This window comes from Panthera pardus, unplaced genomic scaffold, assembly GCF_024362965.1.
Source record: "Panthera pardus isolate Hobbes unplaced genomic scaffold, ASM2436296v1 HiC_scaffold_8, whole genome shotgun sequence".
Lineage (NCBI taxonomy): Eukaryota > Metazoa > Chordata > Mammalia > Carnivora > Felidae > Panthera > Panthera pardus.
Genome location: NW_026527013.1, coordinates 142,778,461 through 142,796,436, shown reverse-complemented (window position 1 = coordinate 142,796,436; position 17,976 = coordinate 142,778,461). Strand labels below are relative to the sequence as shown.

At 34.7% G+C, this 17,976-nt stretch overlaps 1 protein-coding gene across 6 annotated transcripts in view; it reads left to right on the top strand.

Moving 5' to 3' along the window:
* Positions 1 to 17,976, top strand: part of GRM8 (glutamate metabotropic receptor 8) — a 759,959-nt gene that overhangs the window by 492,279 nt on the left and 249,704 nt on the right. The window contains exons 8-9 of one of the 6 annotated variants that reach the window (XM_053896814.1): positions 10,083 to 10,122; positions 12,017 to 13,963. The exons of the other annotated variants lie outside the window; for them this stretch is intronic. Of the exons in view, the coding sequence (XP_053752789.1) occupies positions 10,083 to 10,122; positions 12,017 to 12,185 (209 nt within the window). The 3' untranslated portion in view covers positions 12,186 to 13,963. Of the gene's footprint in view, positions 1 to 10,082; positions 10,123 to 12,016; positions 13,964 to 17,976 lie in introns of those variants that run through there. 6 annotated transcript variants of the gene reach the window in all.

The following is a 17,976-nucleotide window of genomic DNA, read 5'->3' as shown; positions in this document are numbered from 1 at the left end:
TTGAAAATTATAATAGTAATTATCAAAAGGTAATTATATTGGTTCTTCCAAATATGCTTGCTGAGGGTGGTATTAGTGTAATTGTTTTTCAGAGAGTATTTGCTCAGCACATATCATTACTTCTAGAAATATATTCTAAGGAAAATATTTGAAATAATTGTATTTACAAGAATTTATTAAAAAAACAAGAAAGCCAAATCACACTTTTGTTCTGTTTCTAATTGAATCCACCAACAATATGTCACATAGAGTCATATTCCTGTGTGTTGGAATCCCAGGCTTTTATCTGAGCTCTGCCATTCACTTTTCTTCTGTGTTGTGAACTTATCTTGACCTCTTAGCTTCACCTTTTAAATAGAAGGATTATCCTAAAATATTCTAACCTTTGAAATCTCTTCCAGCTCTAAATTCTCTACATACTCTTTTAAAGGTAAAGGTATATTTTTAAAACACAGATGCCTATCAGTGTTCTTATTGTTGTCTTTTTTGTTGTCACGTATACTCATTTTCATCTTTATGAATCATTTATTTATTCACCTACATTTTATTGGTAATCTTATAAGGTTTGTAATAAAAGAGTTCTGTGTTAGACATCAAGAATGCAAACAAAGACTAAGAGGCGCCTCGGGGGCTCAGTCAATTAAGTGTCCGACTTCAACTCAGGTCATGATCTCACAGTTTGTGGGTTCAAGCCCCACATTGGGCTCTGTGCTGACAGCTCAGAGCCTAGAGCCTGCTTCAGGTTCTGTGTGTGTCTCTCTCTGCCATTCCCCTGCTCTGCATTAGTCTCTGTCAAAGATAAATAGGTAAGTTAACAACAACAACAAAAAAGAATACAAAGACTAATGAAACATGGTTCTATATGTTCTCAGATGTCATAATGTAACAGAGGAGGGAAACAAACATGTTACCAACAAGAATTCAATTTGGTAAGTGATATGATAGAGGCATGAGCATATAAGAACCCGATGAAAAGCTGAGATTAGGAAAATATATAAGGAGAGCCTCAAAGAGTACAACACATTTGGTTTAAATTTAAACACAGATGGAAAGTGACATTTCTTAGGTGGACAAAATGGGGAGAAGGCATTCATGGCAGTCCATCAACTGATAAATGGGTAAAGATGTTAGATATATATATATATAAAATATTACTCATCCATAAAGAAGAATGAAATCTTGCCATTTGTAATGATATAGATAGAGCTAGAGAGCATTATGCTAAGCAAAAATAAGTCAGTTATAGAAAGACAAATACCATATGATTTCACTCATATGTGGAAGCAAAACAGACAAAATAGAAGGTAGGAAAAACATGCATTCTAAAAAAGCTAAGCATCTACAGTGTAAGAATTCAAGAGTGTGGCATGAGAGCAGCCTGGAAATGACCAGATGAGCTTGCTCTTGTTTAGAAATCTCTGTCATTCTGGTGTTTGAAGGTGACACAGCAGGCAATAGGAACCTGAAGCTTTTTGAAGAGGACAGTGAAGTGCTAAAATTTCTGTTTTAGAAAAATAACCTTGGCAACAATTTGCAGACTTGAGGAAGTGAGATTGAAGACAGGGGTGGTTAGGTTAGGAGACAGTTCGAGTAGTCCCTATGAGAGAACAGTACCTGAAATGGGAAAATGAAAACACAAATGAAATGGAAAGAGGGGGAAGAGGGAGGAAAGGAACATAGAATTATTTGAAGGCTGTCTCTGTTCTAGGCACTGTGCTTTGACTAAAAACCAAGAGATTTTTAGAAATATATTAACCTTCCCAAATGATCTTTCTTTGTAACTGTAATAATTGCATTACTGGAGTTAATGTAGTATTTTAGTATATATGTTATTGATAATACTGGCTTTTTATCTATTTCTATAAGTAAAAAATGAGATATATAACATGTCACTATGTGGAAAAACTGACATGAAATGCCATCTCTAGAAGCTTTACCACACAATGTCCTTGTGATTAAATATTATTTATTTAGTAAATAGAGATAAAACAAAGTCAAACATGATGAAACTCGAGTGTTTATCTTAAATATAAATATCCTTTTTGATGATTACCTCATTTGAAATAAAATTAAGAAAATAACTACTGTAAAAGCACGGATTGCGAGTAACTTGTCTACAAGTATTCCACAAGATGAGCAAACCTTTCTAATAAATTTTAAGTTGATAAACGAGAGATGTCTTGCAATACGAGTAGTACCCCAGAATGAATTATGCTTGCAAACCAAGGTTTTACTGTATTAATAATTTTGAAGTACTTTATATAATTTATTTTTGAAGGTGAAAGTTTGCAGGTAGTAAAGTATTCCTGGAAATACTGTATATATTTTTTTCAATATATGAAATGTATTGTCAAATTGGTTTCCATACAACACCCAGTGCTCATCCCAAAAGGTACCCTCCTCAATACCCATCACCCACCCTCCCTTCCCTCCCACCCCCCATCAACCTTCAGTTTGTTCTCAGTTTTTAAGAGTCTCTTATGCTTTGGCTCTCTCCCACTCTAACCTCTTTTTTTTTTTTTTTCCCTTCCCCTCCCCCATGGGTTTCTGTCAAGTTTCTCAGGATCCACATAAGAGTGAAACCATATGGTATCTGTCTTTCTCTGCATGGCTTATTTCACTTAGCATCACACTCTCCAGTTCCATCCACGTTGCTACAAAAGGCCATATTTCATTTTTTCTCATTGCCACGTAGTATTCCATTGTGTATATAAACCACAATTTCTTTATCCATTCATCAGTTGATGGACATTTAGGCTCTTTCCATAATTTGGCTATTGTTGAGAGTGCTGCTATAAACCTTGGGGTACAAGTGCCCCTATGCATCAGTACTCCTGTATCCCTTGGGTAAATTCCTAGCAGTGCTATTGCTGGGTCATAGGGTAGGTCTATTTTTAATTTTCTGAGGAACCTCCACACTGTTTTCCAGAGTGGCTGCACCAATTTGCATTCCCACCAACAGTGCAAGAGGGTTCCCGTTTCTCCACATCCTCTCCAGCATCTATAGTCTCCTGATTTGTTCATTTTAGCCACTCTGACTGGCGTGAGGTGATATAATAGTGTATATTTTTTAAAGAATTGAACATGTAAAAATAAACAGACTTATTTGAAATTAGGTAATTTTTCAATTTCTGATTAAGGAAATTTTAGACTGGTTATAAAATATTAATCCTACAAGTTAAGTCATCATGAAATTTAACAATATAAATGTACCTGCCTGTGTTTTCTAACTGAATAAGGTTTGATAAACCTTTTATAGCCATAAAGATCAAGGTTTATTAATCTCACATTTCTTCCCTTAATGTATAAAGAGTTAAATGGGGGCCAAGATGGAGCCAGCATCTAATAAAAGCTTGAGACAAATCAATAGCATTGCCTTTGTTTTTCCTATGGTCCTCCATAGCTTCACCCACTGCACTGGGCTTCTTTTACTCATTCTTTGTTCTTATAGTTCCTGAACTTCTTCATCATGTGCAAAAAAATTACAGATAAATGATAAGTAAATCCAAGAAAGAGATGTGATGCTGTGGGCTTAGCAATTGAGGATTAAGGTCTGGTCTTGGGTCTAAACAGGGATATAGCAATAATTCTTGAATGAAGAATAAAAAAGTAGATGAAGGAGCAGGAAGGATTTGGAGCAGCAGGAAGTTTATACTTGACAGTTTGTATTTTACATAGTGATTAGAAGAACAAGCTTTGTACTCAATTTGAATCCAGTGTCACACCTCTCATTACTTTGTGATCTTGGTCAAGGAGCAAAATCTCTTTAAATCTTTGTTTCCTCGTCAATAAAATGGGGATGATAATATTTTTCAGGGTTCCTGTGAAATCTAAAGGTAGGGTAATAGTACATAGAAAGTGCCTAATAAAGAGATAGATATAATGTATTATATATGAAGGATATGTTATCAATAGAGATATAATGATTAGTACTTAGGTCATCTTATGAGGATGATGAGGTGGGTGGATTGCGACTGAGCACTTGGGAATCTTCAGAAAGAGACAGAATTAAAAAGCACTATATACAAGGATCATTATGGGAATGAACAAGACAGATGGAAATGATGCTTCTCACCATGGCATCAATCAACAAGGTTTCCCCAGCAGTGTCAGCTTCTTTGATATAGGAACAGAAATGTGATTGTGCTCACAACATTCTCAAAGTAGATGGGAAAGTGCTTTACTACTGATATGGGCATCTGATGAGTATAGAGTGTATCAAATGGGGCTCATTCTCTCATTATTTCTTCTGTTTCCTTTAAAATTATGTATTTTTTTAATGAAGGAAAGAACTTAATGGGATAGCTCCCATGTTATTAAGGGTAATTATTTTCTAGTGGTATTTTGCTTCAGAAAGAATCTACCCGAAAATTATAATGGAGACTTGATTATTTTTCTCTTTAAGGTTATTAACTCTTATAATTACATTAAAGTTTAATCAAGAAGTTAGTTTGAAAGTGAAGGATATGAATGAGAAAATTCTTTTTAATTCGGGTGCCTAATTGTTAACACTTTTGGGATTTGGGTTTTCTCAGTCTTTGGAATGTGTTTGAAAACCACAACTATAAAATATCTTGTCTTTTGGACCGTATAAACACCTTTGACTGTAGCTGAGGGAACAATTACCAAATTTTATTTAAAAAATATTTATGGAGTGTATATTAATTACATTTATTTGAAAATGTCATACACATGCATTTAACATTTATTGAGTGTCAATTATATGCCTGAACTATGCTATTTGTATTTTGTCCCTCTTCCATTTTTCACTTCTTTTCCTTTCTTCATTTTCCTTTGTATCTTAAACTTCTTTCCCACTCCTTTTATCCTCTTTTCATCACAATAATTCTCTATTTGCTCTTGTGATCATTCACTAATCAATATAGTGACAAGTGGCTAGGAGCATGAGCTTTTGAGTTGAGATAGAGATGAACTAAAATTCTAGCTCTCCCACTTAGGTGGTAAGTCCTTGGGTAAGTCATTTATATTTTATAAACCCTTATATTCTCATCTTTGGATGGGAATAATAATCATACCTACCTTGTAGTGTTACTGTGACCATTTAATGAGAGAATTCACCTTAAGGGCTTGGCACAATGCCTGTCACCTTGTGAATAATCAACAAGTCATAACTATTATTTTTTTCCTTCCACCACCTGACAAGAATAAAGCCTCTGAATACGTTCACTGATTTTCAACCATACACACTTTAACACCCCTCAGATCACACCCATTCATACACATTCCCCCACACTTTAGATTTCAAAGCATCTGGTAACTCTCTTATAGTCAGTAATACTGCGTTGTCTGAAATTAATTAACTTCTTATTTCTTCAGGGCTTAATTAACCTGTTTTTAAGGATTGTTAGGTTTTTTAGTTTACCTTTTCTCTCTTCTCTTGGAGTTACCTTCTGAGTCCATCGTTTCTTATTAGCGCCATAGGGTGAGGTATAGGAAAAAGAGGACATAAAGCCCATACTAGTCCATTTTGTGCAGAGCAAAACGACATAATAGGTAAAGAGGTGGAGGCTGTGGCATGAAATTGTGTTCAGAGAATGTGTTCGGGAATATACCTCCTATGTTAAGAAACTCTTCAGAAACTCGCTTTGACATAGGCTGTAAAGGAGACATGTATGACCTGTGCAAAAAATTTAGCTGGAGGTCATTTGGCACACTCAACTCCACTAGAAAGAACTGTTGTACAGTGAACAAACCATTCTGTTGTCTGTGCCCACAAAACACAGAAGGATGGACTTCACATTATAGAATTAGTTAAAACTCAGAAGCCCTATTCACTTTTAATAGTATATCAAACAGGAATGAAAATGCACATTTTGGCAGGTAGTAGGGGTCTGGTAAAAGTCTCCCAGAAAGATAGTTACTAATTCCTACCTTACTCTTCATCCTGTTTAAGAAAGCTCTAACACTCCCCAGATCTTCTGTTTTCCTTGCTGGATGTCTAGCTTACATAGGTGTCCCTGTGATTTATCCTAGCTCACGAGTAACACTAAGAAATTCTAGCCTGTTGAGTGATACATCCAAAAGGCCATTCCTCCCGGGTCCTTGGAGCTCTCTTAATTTCCTTTTAGATCTCTATCCTTATACTAACTGCAGTCTTATGTAAACATTTCTGTACCCTCATTTCTATCCCCTCTTTGCTTCTATCAAAACTTAATGAAGAACTAAGTTTACTGCCTTCTTTTTTTGACTTTTGAAAAGGCATAGCAAAAAGTCTACAGCTCCATGAATTTTCACAAACTGAGAACACCCAGACCAATATCCAGAACACCCAGCCAAACCCCAGAATCCTCCACTGGTCCCTCAAAACCCTCCTGTGCTCCCTTTAGTCACTTTCCTGACTTCTAACAGCATAGACAAAGGTTACTGCCTTTATACTCCTATAAATGAAATTATGTAATCTGTACTCTTTCACATTTGGCTTCATTTCACTGCAATTTTTAATAAAGAGGAAGTAAAGCACATACCTATCATTATTTCTCTCTATTAACATTAGATTCAGTTATTTAAATTTACTTTGTAATATATTCAGTATTTAATTTTTAAAGCCCAAAGAATTATTTTATAAAATAATAACATTTGATATCTATTAATGAGGTTTAAAATATATGAAAAATTAAAATTTTAGTACAATACCTATAATCTCCTAGAAAGTGGTAAAGAAAATATTACATTCAAGAATCTTATGTTGGTCATGTTCTCATAATTTTTTGAAATAGTAGACTTCCAGAAGTTAGGTTTATGGCAAAACAGAGTGGAAAGTACAAAGAGTTCCCGTTTTGCCTTTTGTGCTCACCCATACATAGCTTCCCTCATTATCAATATCTGGAACAGAGTGCTATATTCATTATAGTCGATGAACTTACATTGACACATTATTATCATCTGAAGTTTGCAGAGTTCATTTTTTTTCTAACAGAGAAATGTGTAGTAAAGGTTATATTTCAGAGCTTAGGGAAACCAACAAGGAAAGGTGCTATCCTCCCGGGCTCATAACAGTGGGGAGATTTACCACCCTAGACCTAAAGGAACAGGGTAAGAAGTGGTTACTAGAATCTGAAGAAACCAGATATACCTATAGGTGAGGGTTGCCAGGTAAAATCTGTGGCATTTAGTTGAAGAATGCAGTCAACTGCTCAGACCACACAATGAAGGAAGCAGAAGAAATACTTCTCTCTCCTCTCTTCCTACCTATCTTTTGCTCTTCTCTCTTGTTGTAGACAAACAGAACAGAAATCAAGAAATCTTTGTTGTAGACAAACAGAAATCAAGAGCCCAGTTGACACAGTCTATAAAACTTTTGCCTCCCAGGTCCAAAGCAGGATGAGGGGTATTTTGGAAGGATAACAGGAAATATCCAGCAGAGTGAATTTCTCTATTAAGGAAATATCTTTTGCTCCTGGAATAGTTTTATACAAAACTGAAATTGAAACTAAAAATAGCATATGTAACAAGCTGTTAAAAAAGATTCCTTTTTTTCATTTTTTAAACTTTCATTCCTTTTGGAAAGGAGCTGTACTTTTGTAATTGCCCCCCTCAACCCCATATTGTTTGCTTAGTTAAATCTCTGTGACAAAAATGTTTGTATGTGTTTAGGTATGTAAATATAACTCTGTGGATAGAAGCCACATTTTGTTCCCAGTTATCAACTCAAGAATAGTGATTCACCTTTAGGCTATTATGTACAGTTATCAAAATACATGTAGAGTTCATTCTTGATGTGTATTCTATGGGTTTTGACAAATGTATAATAACACGTATCTGCCAATATAATGTCATACAGAATGGTTTCACTGCCTTAAAAATCCTCTGTGCTTTGCCTGTTCATTCTTCTCTTCCCCCAACCAATGGCAACCACCAATCTTTTTACTATTTCCATAGTTTTGCCTTTTCCAGAATGTCATATAGTTGAAATTAGACAGTATGTAGGCTTTTCAGATTGGCTTATTTCACTTAATAATATGCATTTAAGCTTGTCTTTTCATCATTTGATTGCTCATTTCTTTTTAGCACTGAATAATATTCCATTGTCTGGATCTCCTACAGTGTTTTTATCTATTCATCTATTAAGGGACATCTTGGTTGCTTCCAAGTTTTGGCAATTATGATCCAAGCTGCTATAAACATTTATGCGCAGGTTTTTGTGTGGATCTAGGTTTTTTTAATTATTTGGTTCAATACCAAAGAACAGGATTGCCAGATCATATAGTAAGATTACATTTAGTTTTGTAAGGAGCTGCCAAACTATCTTCCAAAGTGGCTGTACTAGCTTTGATATCTACCAGCAATGAATGGGAGTTCCTGTTGCTTCACATGCCTTGCCAGCATTGATTGTTGTCGGTGTTCTGTATTCTAGATATTCTAATAGGTATGCGGTGGCCTTAATTTGTAATGGCTTGTAATGTTAAGCATCTTTTATAAGATTATTTTCCATCTGTAGATCTTCTTTGTTGAGGTATCTTTTCAGGCCTCTTGTCCAGGTTTATTTGGGTTGTTCATTTTCCTATTGTTTACTTTTAAGAATTCTTTATGTATTTTGGATAATAGTCCTTTATCAGATGTACTTTTTGTAAATATTTTCTCCTAGTCTGACTTGTGTTCTCATTCTCTTGGTGTTGTCTTTTGCACACAGGAAGTTTTAATTGTAATGAAGTCCATCTTATCAGTTATTTCTTTTATGGATTATGCCTTTGGTGTTATATCTAAAAGGTCATCACCATATACAGGATCATCTGGGTTTTCTCCTGTGTATGCGTTTTATAGTTTTAATTTTATTTTGAATTTGAGGGTTTTTTTTTCTGAAGGGTATAAGGTCTGTGTCTAGATTTATTTTTTTGCATGTAGATGTCTGGTTGTTCCAGTACTGTTTGTTGAACTTACTTTTTTTAAAATTTGGTTAGAGGTCATATTTTTGTATTGGCATCAGCCAAAATCATGGTTCTAAAATATTATTTTTTAATTAATCTCAGAAAATTATTATAGAAAACAGTTTCAGCTGACTCCTTGAAGATTTTTGTTCATACTCAATTGTTTAAATGTCATTAGAAGTAAAGTCAAACATTCTTTGTGGCCCAAATATAATTGTGTGTGTTATTATTGTTATGGGTGTTTCTGTGATTATTGGGGCTGAAGGGGCATAAATATAATATTTAAAAAATGGTGAAAGAAATAAAATCAGTAAAATTGAATTGAGAAACTACCCAGTGAAAATATTGATACATAGGACTTATACACTGTTCAGATGTTGGGCATTTGAATAAAGAATATGGATATTAACTGTGACTCCTGAAGTATATTTCACCTTCCAGGAAACAGCATTCTCATGACTGTTTCAATTTTAATCAGGATCATGAAAAAAATACTCCTCAGTTGCCTAACTCCATCCATCTCTACCCTGGGAAGTGGAGAGAAGGAAAATATACTCTTCCAGCTACTTCTCTAGGATAATTCCAAAATATACAGAACATCAATGTAGGGCCTAGCAATTTTTTTTCTTTAGTGTGTGATGCTTTTGTTTTACTGGGGAAGAAAGCACATTTCTTTTCCTGATTTAGCTGTTAATGACAACATGTCAGAATTGTCACAAATTCGAGAATCACTATATTCTAGAATGCTAAGAGGCATTTGAGCAAACTTTCAGTGCTTTGCACATTGTACACATTTCCGGAAATAAGTGCTCTCTGATTTTTCTATCCCCATGTTTATCTTTTAAAACGACACTGGTCCTCTGTAAAAAAGCGTCAGACTACGTTTCAGGACATTTGTTTCCCTGTAGTAGTTAAATCAGAATTAGTTCGGCATATCTTTTTGATCCTACGCAATATACTTCAACCAAAACCAAAAAGAGAACTGACACTTTTTATACACAAAGTATTTGGGATAAGGAAGGGGAATGGCATTTTCCCACTATTAAAGTCTGCAATTAACTAGTAGATTTGGGAGAGAAAGATTGTCCTTTCTTTTTAAACACGCTGTATATGGGCACAAACTATCAGATATTGTTAAAAAATAATGAGATTTTTATTGCAATGTTTGCATAATATTTTCTTTTTATACCTTTACAGGTTGTGTGCTTCATCAGTTTGAACCATCTGAGCCTTTAAAGTGAGCAGCAGATGCGTAATTTAAATAATACTTCTTTGGACAATTATATGCTAATGTATGAGTAAACAAACACCATTTCCTGTTGGATTTTTTTAAAGCATTACTTGAAGTCATCTTTTGGCTTTTGAGCATGATAGCAATGTGCTTCACTGGTATTGAAGCAGAAAATAACCAGTCCATAAATTTTCTAGTAACCTCCATGCACAAATGTTTATGAAAATTAAATACCACCTTTAGCAAACTCAAGGATGGTTTCAGCTGAATAGCTTTAAGTTCTGCAACAGATATAACTAGAAAGTAAATTTCTAATCCCAAAAGTTTCTAAGTTTACAGTGGACTACACACACACACACACGCACACACGCACGTACATACACACACTCCTCTTTACATAGAAATAAAGAAAATAATCAAAAAATAATAAAGTGACATGGTGGAAAAAGAAAGGATATGTTTCCTTGCCATTGTCAAAATAAACTTTCTAACTCCATAGAGGTTGAGGAAGAGTAGAATTTTTTAATTGCTTCATATCTTTGAACAAGGACTCAGATAAATCAAATGACATTTGAGCTTGTGTTAACTTTGTCTGGCATTTACAAAAAAATGCTTCCAGAGCCATTTTACTACCTGTTTTATTATTTTTTGTTAATCTTAAGAATTGACAATGCTAAGAATCAGAAATGTTCAGAGTATTGTGATCAACATTCATCTTCTTTACTACATTTTTAAAGTGTCATAACTTAGGCATGATGTGTTTGTAGATGAGTGTAATGCACTATTTGAAAATTTTAGCGATTTACTGCAGATTTTAGATACTTCATTCTTAATGGCCCATATGTTCAGCTTAGGTGATCTGTGGCCTCATTTGATAGTACGAGGCACCACGCTTAGAAATTCAACCTAACATAAAAAATTAACCCTGCACATGCAAGAGTTCTTTGAAATCATAATACCTGATTAGCTTCTCCATCTCTGTCATTTGATATGAATTAGGAATCAGATGTTGAATGCCATGGTGTTCTCCAGTGATATTTCCTAAGGTTTCACATACTTCCTTTTGTGAATCAAGGAATATGATTTCTTAATCACTGTGATTAAAAAGACTTTTCATGGTTTCCTGGCAAAGACAATGTCACAGAGACATAAAATTGATTAATTCCAGCATGGGTTCAGATCACTTGAAATGTAGAGTAGTAGGGGTCAAATAAAGTGAGCTATGTACTGGTTAGGGAAAAACAATTTAAATGCTTAAAACTTTTGCATATTTTCTGTCATCAGGGACTTTAAATCACCAAAATTCTATTAGTTTTTGGAGGTGAAAAATAATTTTTGCATTTGAGATTTATATTCAAACAAATGTATATGTGTAAAGATGATAAGCCCGTAACAATAATTTCTCAGATGTTTTATTTTGTATCTCAGTGGAAGTTTTCTTTTGATGATAAATTTTAAGTTTATCCATATTGAGTTTTTTTAGGGCTAATTACTTTGAGTTGAAATATAATAATAATCCTAGGCATCTTAATGCTTTTTATCTTAAAGTACTTTTGTATACATACGAACAGGATATATAAATATACACATACACACACACACACACATACACACACACACACACACACACACACACACACACACACACACACATCTCTCATTAGCCCTAACAGTCATATGTGGGAGGAAAAGTAAGTGGGTGTTCTTATGCCATTTGATAACATAAATGTATAAAAGTTAAGTTAAATATTCAAAACTTGCAGATAGGAAGTTAAGGAATTGGGACTAGACTGAGAATTTTCAATTCTATGTTAAATCCTCCAGATATCAAAGGAACTGAAATAGGTCATTGTTCTCAAGGCAGCCTATTAAAATTGCTCATTCTTCATTCATTTACCAGGTTATTTATTCAACAGATTGCTAATGAATGCCTACTCTGTACTATCTTTATTAGGATCATCACCAGCAGTGGCACGCAAAGGGCAGTCCCTGCCCTCAGGAGGATGCAGTTCAGTGGGGCAAGCAGTTGTTTACAAATAACTACAAAATGTGAAGTACTAGGGTGCTGACCTAGAGACTATCTTGGGAGGAGGAGGGCACGGCTGATCAGATAGAGAAGTCGGTGCCTTGATGACATCATCACAAAAGTGGTGGTACTTAAACTGAGACCTGAATTCTGAAAAAGACAAGAACCTAGGAAAAAACTAATATAAAAGTCTTAAGACAGAAAAGAGACTTTTTGTCACTACCATGCTGAATTCTTCTGTCAATGGACTCAGATCCTTTTTGCCAGAAAGTATGTTACTTCCCCCAAATTCTCAAAGTGGCACATGTAGTGTAAACACTTAGTAGAAACTCAGGAAGGCCTCCCAGGGTGTAAGCATGCGCTCTCCACGAGCTTGCACTCCATTCCACTGAAGTTGGGAAGTACTGATTTTAAACGTGTTTTCTTTAAAGTTCACACTGTGAACACGCTACTACTGAAGAGTGAAGAAATATTGTGTCTTGCAAATATTTCCCAGATGATAATATCAGTGGTTGGCAAGTATGCTATAGCAAACTCTATCTGGTAGTGATTAGTCACATGTTAATTTTCACAGCAATTTCAACAACTGCTGTGAGCTTATATGGAAAGTAAACTGTCTGCACTCTGTGTCATCATTGAGTCCCATGTGCCCAAGGAGAAAGAGGTTGGTTTGGATGGATCAGATTTGAACTTTGATGCTGTGTTCCTGGGTGGAGTCATCCTCTGGCCAAAAGCAGTAAACAGGGCTCTCAGTGGAGGGTTCCCTGAAAGAGCAGTGATAATGAGGTGCTGGGATGATCTCTCTAAACAGGCCAGAGCCATCTAGCTTTCGTTCTGTAGATGTGTTTTCTTGCTATTGACAAAAGATCACCATCCTGGTCTGAGAAGGATAGAGGCAGGTTGGCCTCCTTCAAGGCAAACCAGACCTTGCTTGTGTAGCTGGTTCATTTTCTCAACTAACATATGGACAAGGATTCCTCCGTATCATATTGTCTTCCCTAGTTTGTGAGGTTCCACAATGGAGTTTGTGGCCAAAGTCACAGCTAATAATGCAGTCTAATCTAATCCAATCCAATCTAATAATAATAAGTGACTTCTTTTGTATACTTTATTCATGTTTCCTTGGAGGCCTTTATAGGAGGAGGATAGGTTAAGCCAAGGCAGACCTTGTGTATTCCCAGTTTTCCTATCCAAATAATCTCTTCAGTGCAAGTCCTTTAAAGAATCTCAAACTAAATTTAGGTTAAGATAAATTAAAATACATACACCCATGCATAATGCAAACATAGATACATGATATAGAAGGTTGTAATAGGTATAAGAAATATCCTTCTAACACATTGTTTAATTTATCTCTCTCCATTGTAACATAAACCAGGAAATTAAGAACACAGCAATAACAAAAAATAAAGAAGCCTTACAAAACTGAGAAGTAGAGGATGACTCTGTTGACTTTTTAAAAAAATTTTTTAAATGTTTTTATTTATTTTTGAGACAGAGAGAGACAGAGCATGAGCAGGGGAGGGGCAGAGAGAAAGGGAGACACAGAATCTGAAGCAGGGTCCAGGCTCTGAGCTGTCAGCACAGAGCCTGACGCAGGGCTTGAACTCACAGACCGTAGATCATGACCTGAGCCGAAGTCAGGTGCTCAACCAACTGAGCCACCCAGGTGCTCCATACTCTGTTGACTTTTAAAGTTATAGTAAAGTATAACTCCTGGATTTAAAATCTGAGTTTTGTATTTTATTCAATAGCTTTTTTCTTATTTCTCCTGAAATTTCCAGTGGAAAAATAGGCTAATAGAAATACTAACATTTGAAGTGCCAGGCATATTTTTAAGCATCTTTTGTGTATTACCCCATTTAATCCTCAAAATAATCTGATGAAGTAGGAACAATTTTTATCCCTATTTCTGCAGATGAGGAAACTGAAGTATAGGCTCTAGTTTACTTACCGAGTAAAGTGGTACAGCCAGGACTTGAGCCCTGGGAGACTTACTTAGCCTAGAGGTGCATGGCTAATGACTGTGGTGGTTATGGTAATTACTATGGTAACCACCTGTAATGATAACTGCTATTGTAGAAACAGAGGGAAACTTATTAGTGAAAAAACTGTGTATTTAAAAGAAAAAAACAAAGAACATTTATAGTTTCAATAGAACAGTGGGGCTCATGGAGTCAGATTAGTTCTCTGTGGCTATGCAGGTGATGTGAGACAAAATGAAAACTGACTGAAGGAAAACCAAAACCAAAAAAGGTCATTTCTGGGACCCCTGGCTGGCTCAGTTGGTACAGCAGGTGACTCTTGATCTTGGGGTTGTGAGTTCAAGCCCCATATTGGTGGAGATTACATTAAAAATAAATTAAAAACCAACAAACGTTGTTTCCAAGAGTTGGAAGACAATGAATAAAATAAATGTGAAGTCAAGGTAAATCTTTTGGAAGTTCATTACAGTCATTTATGAGTCTTGGATATTAGCATCCATGACTTTACTGAGGCTGAGAAATGGGCATTAAGGTTCCTTCCAGCCCAGTAATTTTTACCTAATAAGCTTCATTGCAGTAAAATGTACATACAATAAAGCCAACTAGTTTTAAGTGTACAATTTGATGTGTTTTTTATGAATGAATACAATTGGATAACCACCCCCACAATCATGTTATTGAACATATTCATCACTCTTGATGGTCCTTCCTGCCTCTTTCAGTTCGTCCCTCCCTGGAAACCACTGATCTGCTTTCTGTCAGTATATTTTTGCCTTTTCAAAAATCAATACGAATGGAATTATACATTTTGCAATTTTTGTATCTGGCTTCTTCTACTTAGCATAAAGCTTTTGCAATTTACCTGCGTTGTGTCTGTCAATAGTTCATTGCCTTTTTTTTCATGAATATATCACAATTTGTGTTTCAATTAACTGGTGGATGGAATCTGGATTATTTTCAGCTTCCTCCATTATGAATAAAGCTTCTACAAACACACAAGTACAGCTTTTGTGTGGACATATGCTTTTGTTTCTCCTGGGTACATAGTTTGGAGTGGCATTGCTGGAATGTATGGGAAGAATATATTTAACTTTATCAGAAACTGTCAAACTGTTTTTCTGAAGTGACAGTTCCATTTTGCATTCCTAACAGCAACGTATGACTGTTCCAGTTGCTGCACTCTTCTCCAACACTTGATAATGTCAGTCATTTTAATTTTAGGCATACTAGTGGGTGTATGGTGATTTCTCACTGTGAATCTACCTGCATGTGTTCATTTCTCTGATTACTAATTGTCTTATGTATTTTTCCATATGCTAATTTGCCATTTCTGTATCTTCTTTGATTGTTTCTTCAAATCTCTTACTCATTTTAAAAGCTGATTTGATTTATTTTTTTAAAGTTTATTTATTTTGAGAGAGAGAGAAAGAGAGAGGGGCAGAGAGAGAGAGACAGAGAGAAAGAGAGAGAGAGAACCCCAAGAAGGCAGCACAGAGACCGATGCAGGTCTCAAACCCATGAACCAACCGTGAGGTCATGACCTGAGCCAAAGTCAAGAGTCCAGGGCTTAACCAACTGAGCAACCCAGGCACCCCTGAATTAATTTCTTATTATTGAATTGTAAAAGTTCTTTATTCTAGAAATGAGTCTTTTATTTTATATAAATATACACAAATAAATATGTGTATATATTTCACACAAATATTTTTTCTTTTCATTTTTATAATGGTGTCATTTGACAAACATTTTTAATTTTGGTGAAGGCCAGTTTATCAACCTTTTATTTTATGCATCATACCTTTTTTTGTCCTAGCTAAGAAATTTGTGTCTAACTCAAGATTACAAAAGTTTCTCCCGGAAGTTTTATAGTTTTACCTCTTACATTTAAGTCTATGATCAATAGAAAGGTAATTTTTGAATATGGTATGAAGTAAGGTTTGGGGTTCATTTCTTAAAATATACTCATCCTGTTGTTCTGCCACCATTTTTTGAACAGACTGCCCATTTCCCATTGAATATCCTTTTGCTGAAAATCATTTGAGCACATATGTGTGAGTATATGTCTGGACTTGCTATCTTGTTCCGTATGTTTATATGTTTATGCTTGTGCTAATTTCACACTGTCTTGATTACAATAGCTTTAGATTAGGTTTTGAAGTCAGGTAGTAAATTGTTTTTATTTTTAAAAATTACTTTGCTAGTCTGTCTTTTGCATTCTACATATCAATTTTAGAATTTGTCAATTTGTAAAAAAAGACCTCTATGATTTTAATTGGGATAGAATTGAATCTGTAGCTCGATTTGGAGAAAACTGACATCTTAAAAACACTGAATCTTTTCATCTATGCACATGGTATATCTTTCCATTTATTTAGATATTTTTAAATTTCTCTCTATGGTGTAGTTTTCGGTGTAAAGATGTTGCACATATTTTGTTAAATTTACACCAATAATTTCATATGCTTGATAGTCTTTCTTGTAAATGCAATTAGTTTTTTAAATTTCCATGTCTAAATTCTTGTTGCTAGTAGAAATATTAATTTTTGTATTCTCACTTTCTATGAAGCAATCATTATTAACTCACATTTTAGCTATTTTTTTTTTAGTTTCCATGGGCTTTTCTACATAAACAATCGTATTGTCTATAAATAAAGACAGTATTACTTTTTCCTTTCGTATATGTATGCTGTTCAATTTTTCTTTCTGCTTTGTAATACTGACTAGGACCTCTAGAACAATGTTGAATAACGGTAGCAAAATCAAGCATCCTTGCTTTTCTTTATCTTTGTCTGAAATAATTCCATCTTTTACCATTTGGTATGACATACCAACCTGGATAAATCTAGAAAACATGAGCTATATAAACTAGCTGCAGTATAGTGTGACATATGATACAATAAAACTATAATTATGTAAACATTAATACATAGGATATATTTCTATACAGATAGACAGACACATATATAAAATGAATTAAAACATACATAGGAGTGACAAATACCAGGATGGTGGTTATCTCTGGGAAGCAAAGAAGAGAGGAGAGGAGAGGGGTTGGAAAAAGTTCACTATTCTTCAATTGTATTTGTATTTCTTTCTTTTTTTCACTTGAAACAAAACTAAAGGGAAGAGAAGAGAACAAGTAGTGTTTCCATAATTGGAGAAAATAGGAAGAACTTTATAGGCATGTAATTAGTATCATAAGAAATGTAAGCATGAAAAAACTGGACAGGATATTGTAAGTATTTTTTTTTTTTTGGTGAGTAATGAGAAATAAGATTGACTAATATGTTGGCATGAGAATATGGATATTAGTGAAAACCAAGTAGAATAATTTAGATCTGCTACTGTAAGCAAAAGAGAGTCGTTTTAGTTTCTTGCTGTGTTATGAGGATTATATTTCTAGTAAGTTATCATCAAATAAATTATTTGGTCCTGATTGTAAATCTTTATCTGAACCAAGGGATCTGATCTTTTTAGAGGGACTAGCTGAACAGGTCACTTAAATGTATAAAATTGGAAGGAGATTAAGACCACAGAAGATGGGGCTAATAGCTAGCAAATGTATGCCTTTCAACATTTTTAAATTCAAATGTAAATGTTTTGTTTGCCCAACAAAATATTCTTGCAGAGGGAGTTATAATGAAGACAGTAAGAGCGTATCATACACAAGTCATCTGTCTCTGTAAAAGTAACATCAATACATACGACTATCTTTTGTTACCAAGCATTCCGAGGTAAACTGAAGTGTGATTTGACATTTAATCACGCTGAATGTGTACTGTGTGGAGAACAGTGAACACACACATTGGTGTTCAAAGATATGATTCGACTAGCACGGTGCTCTATAAA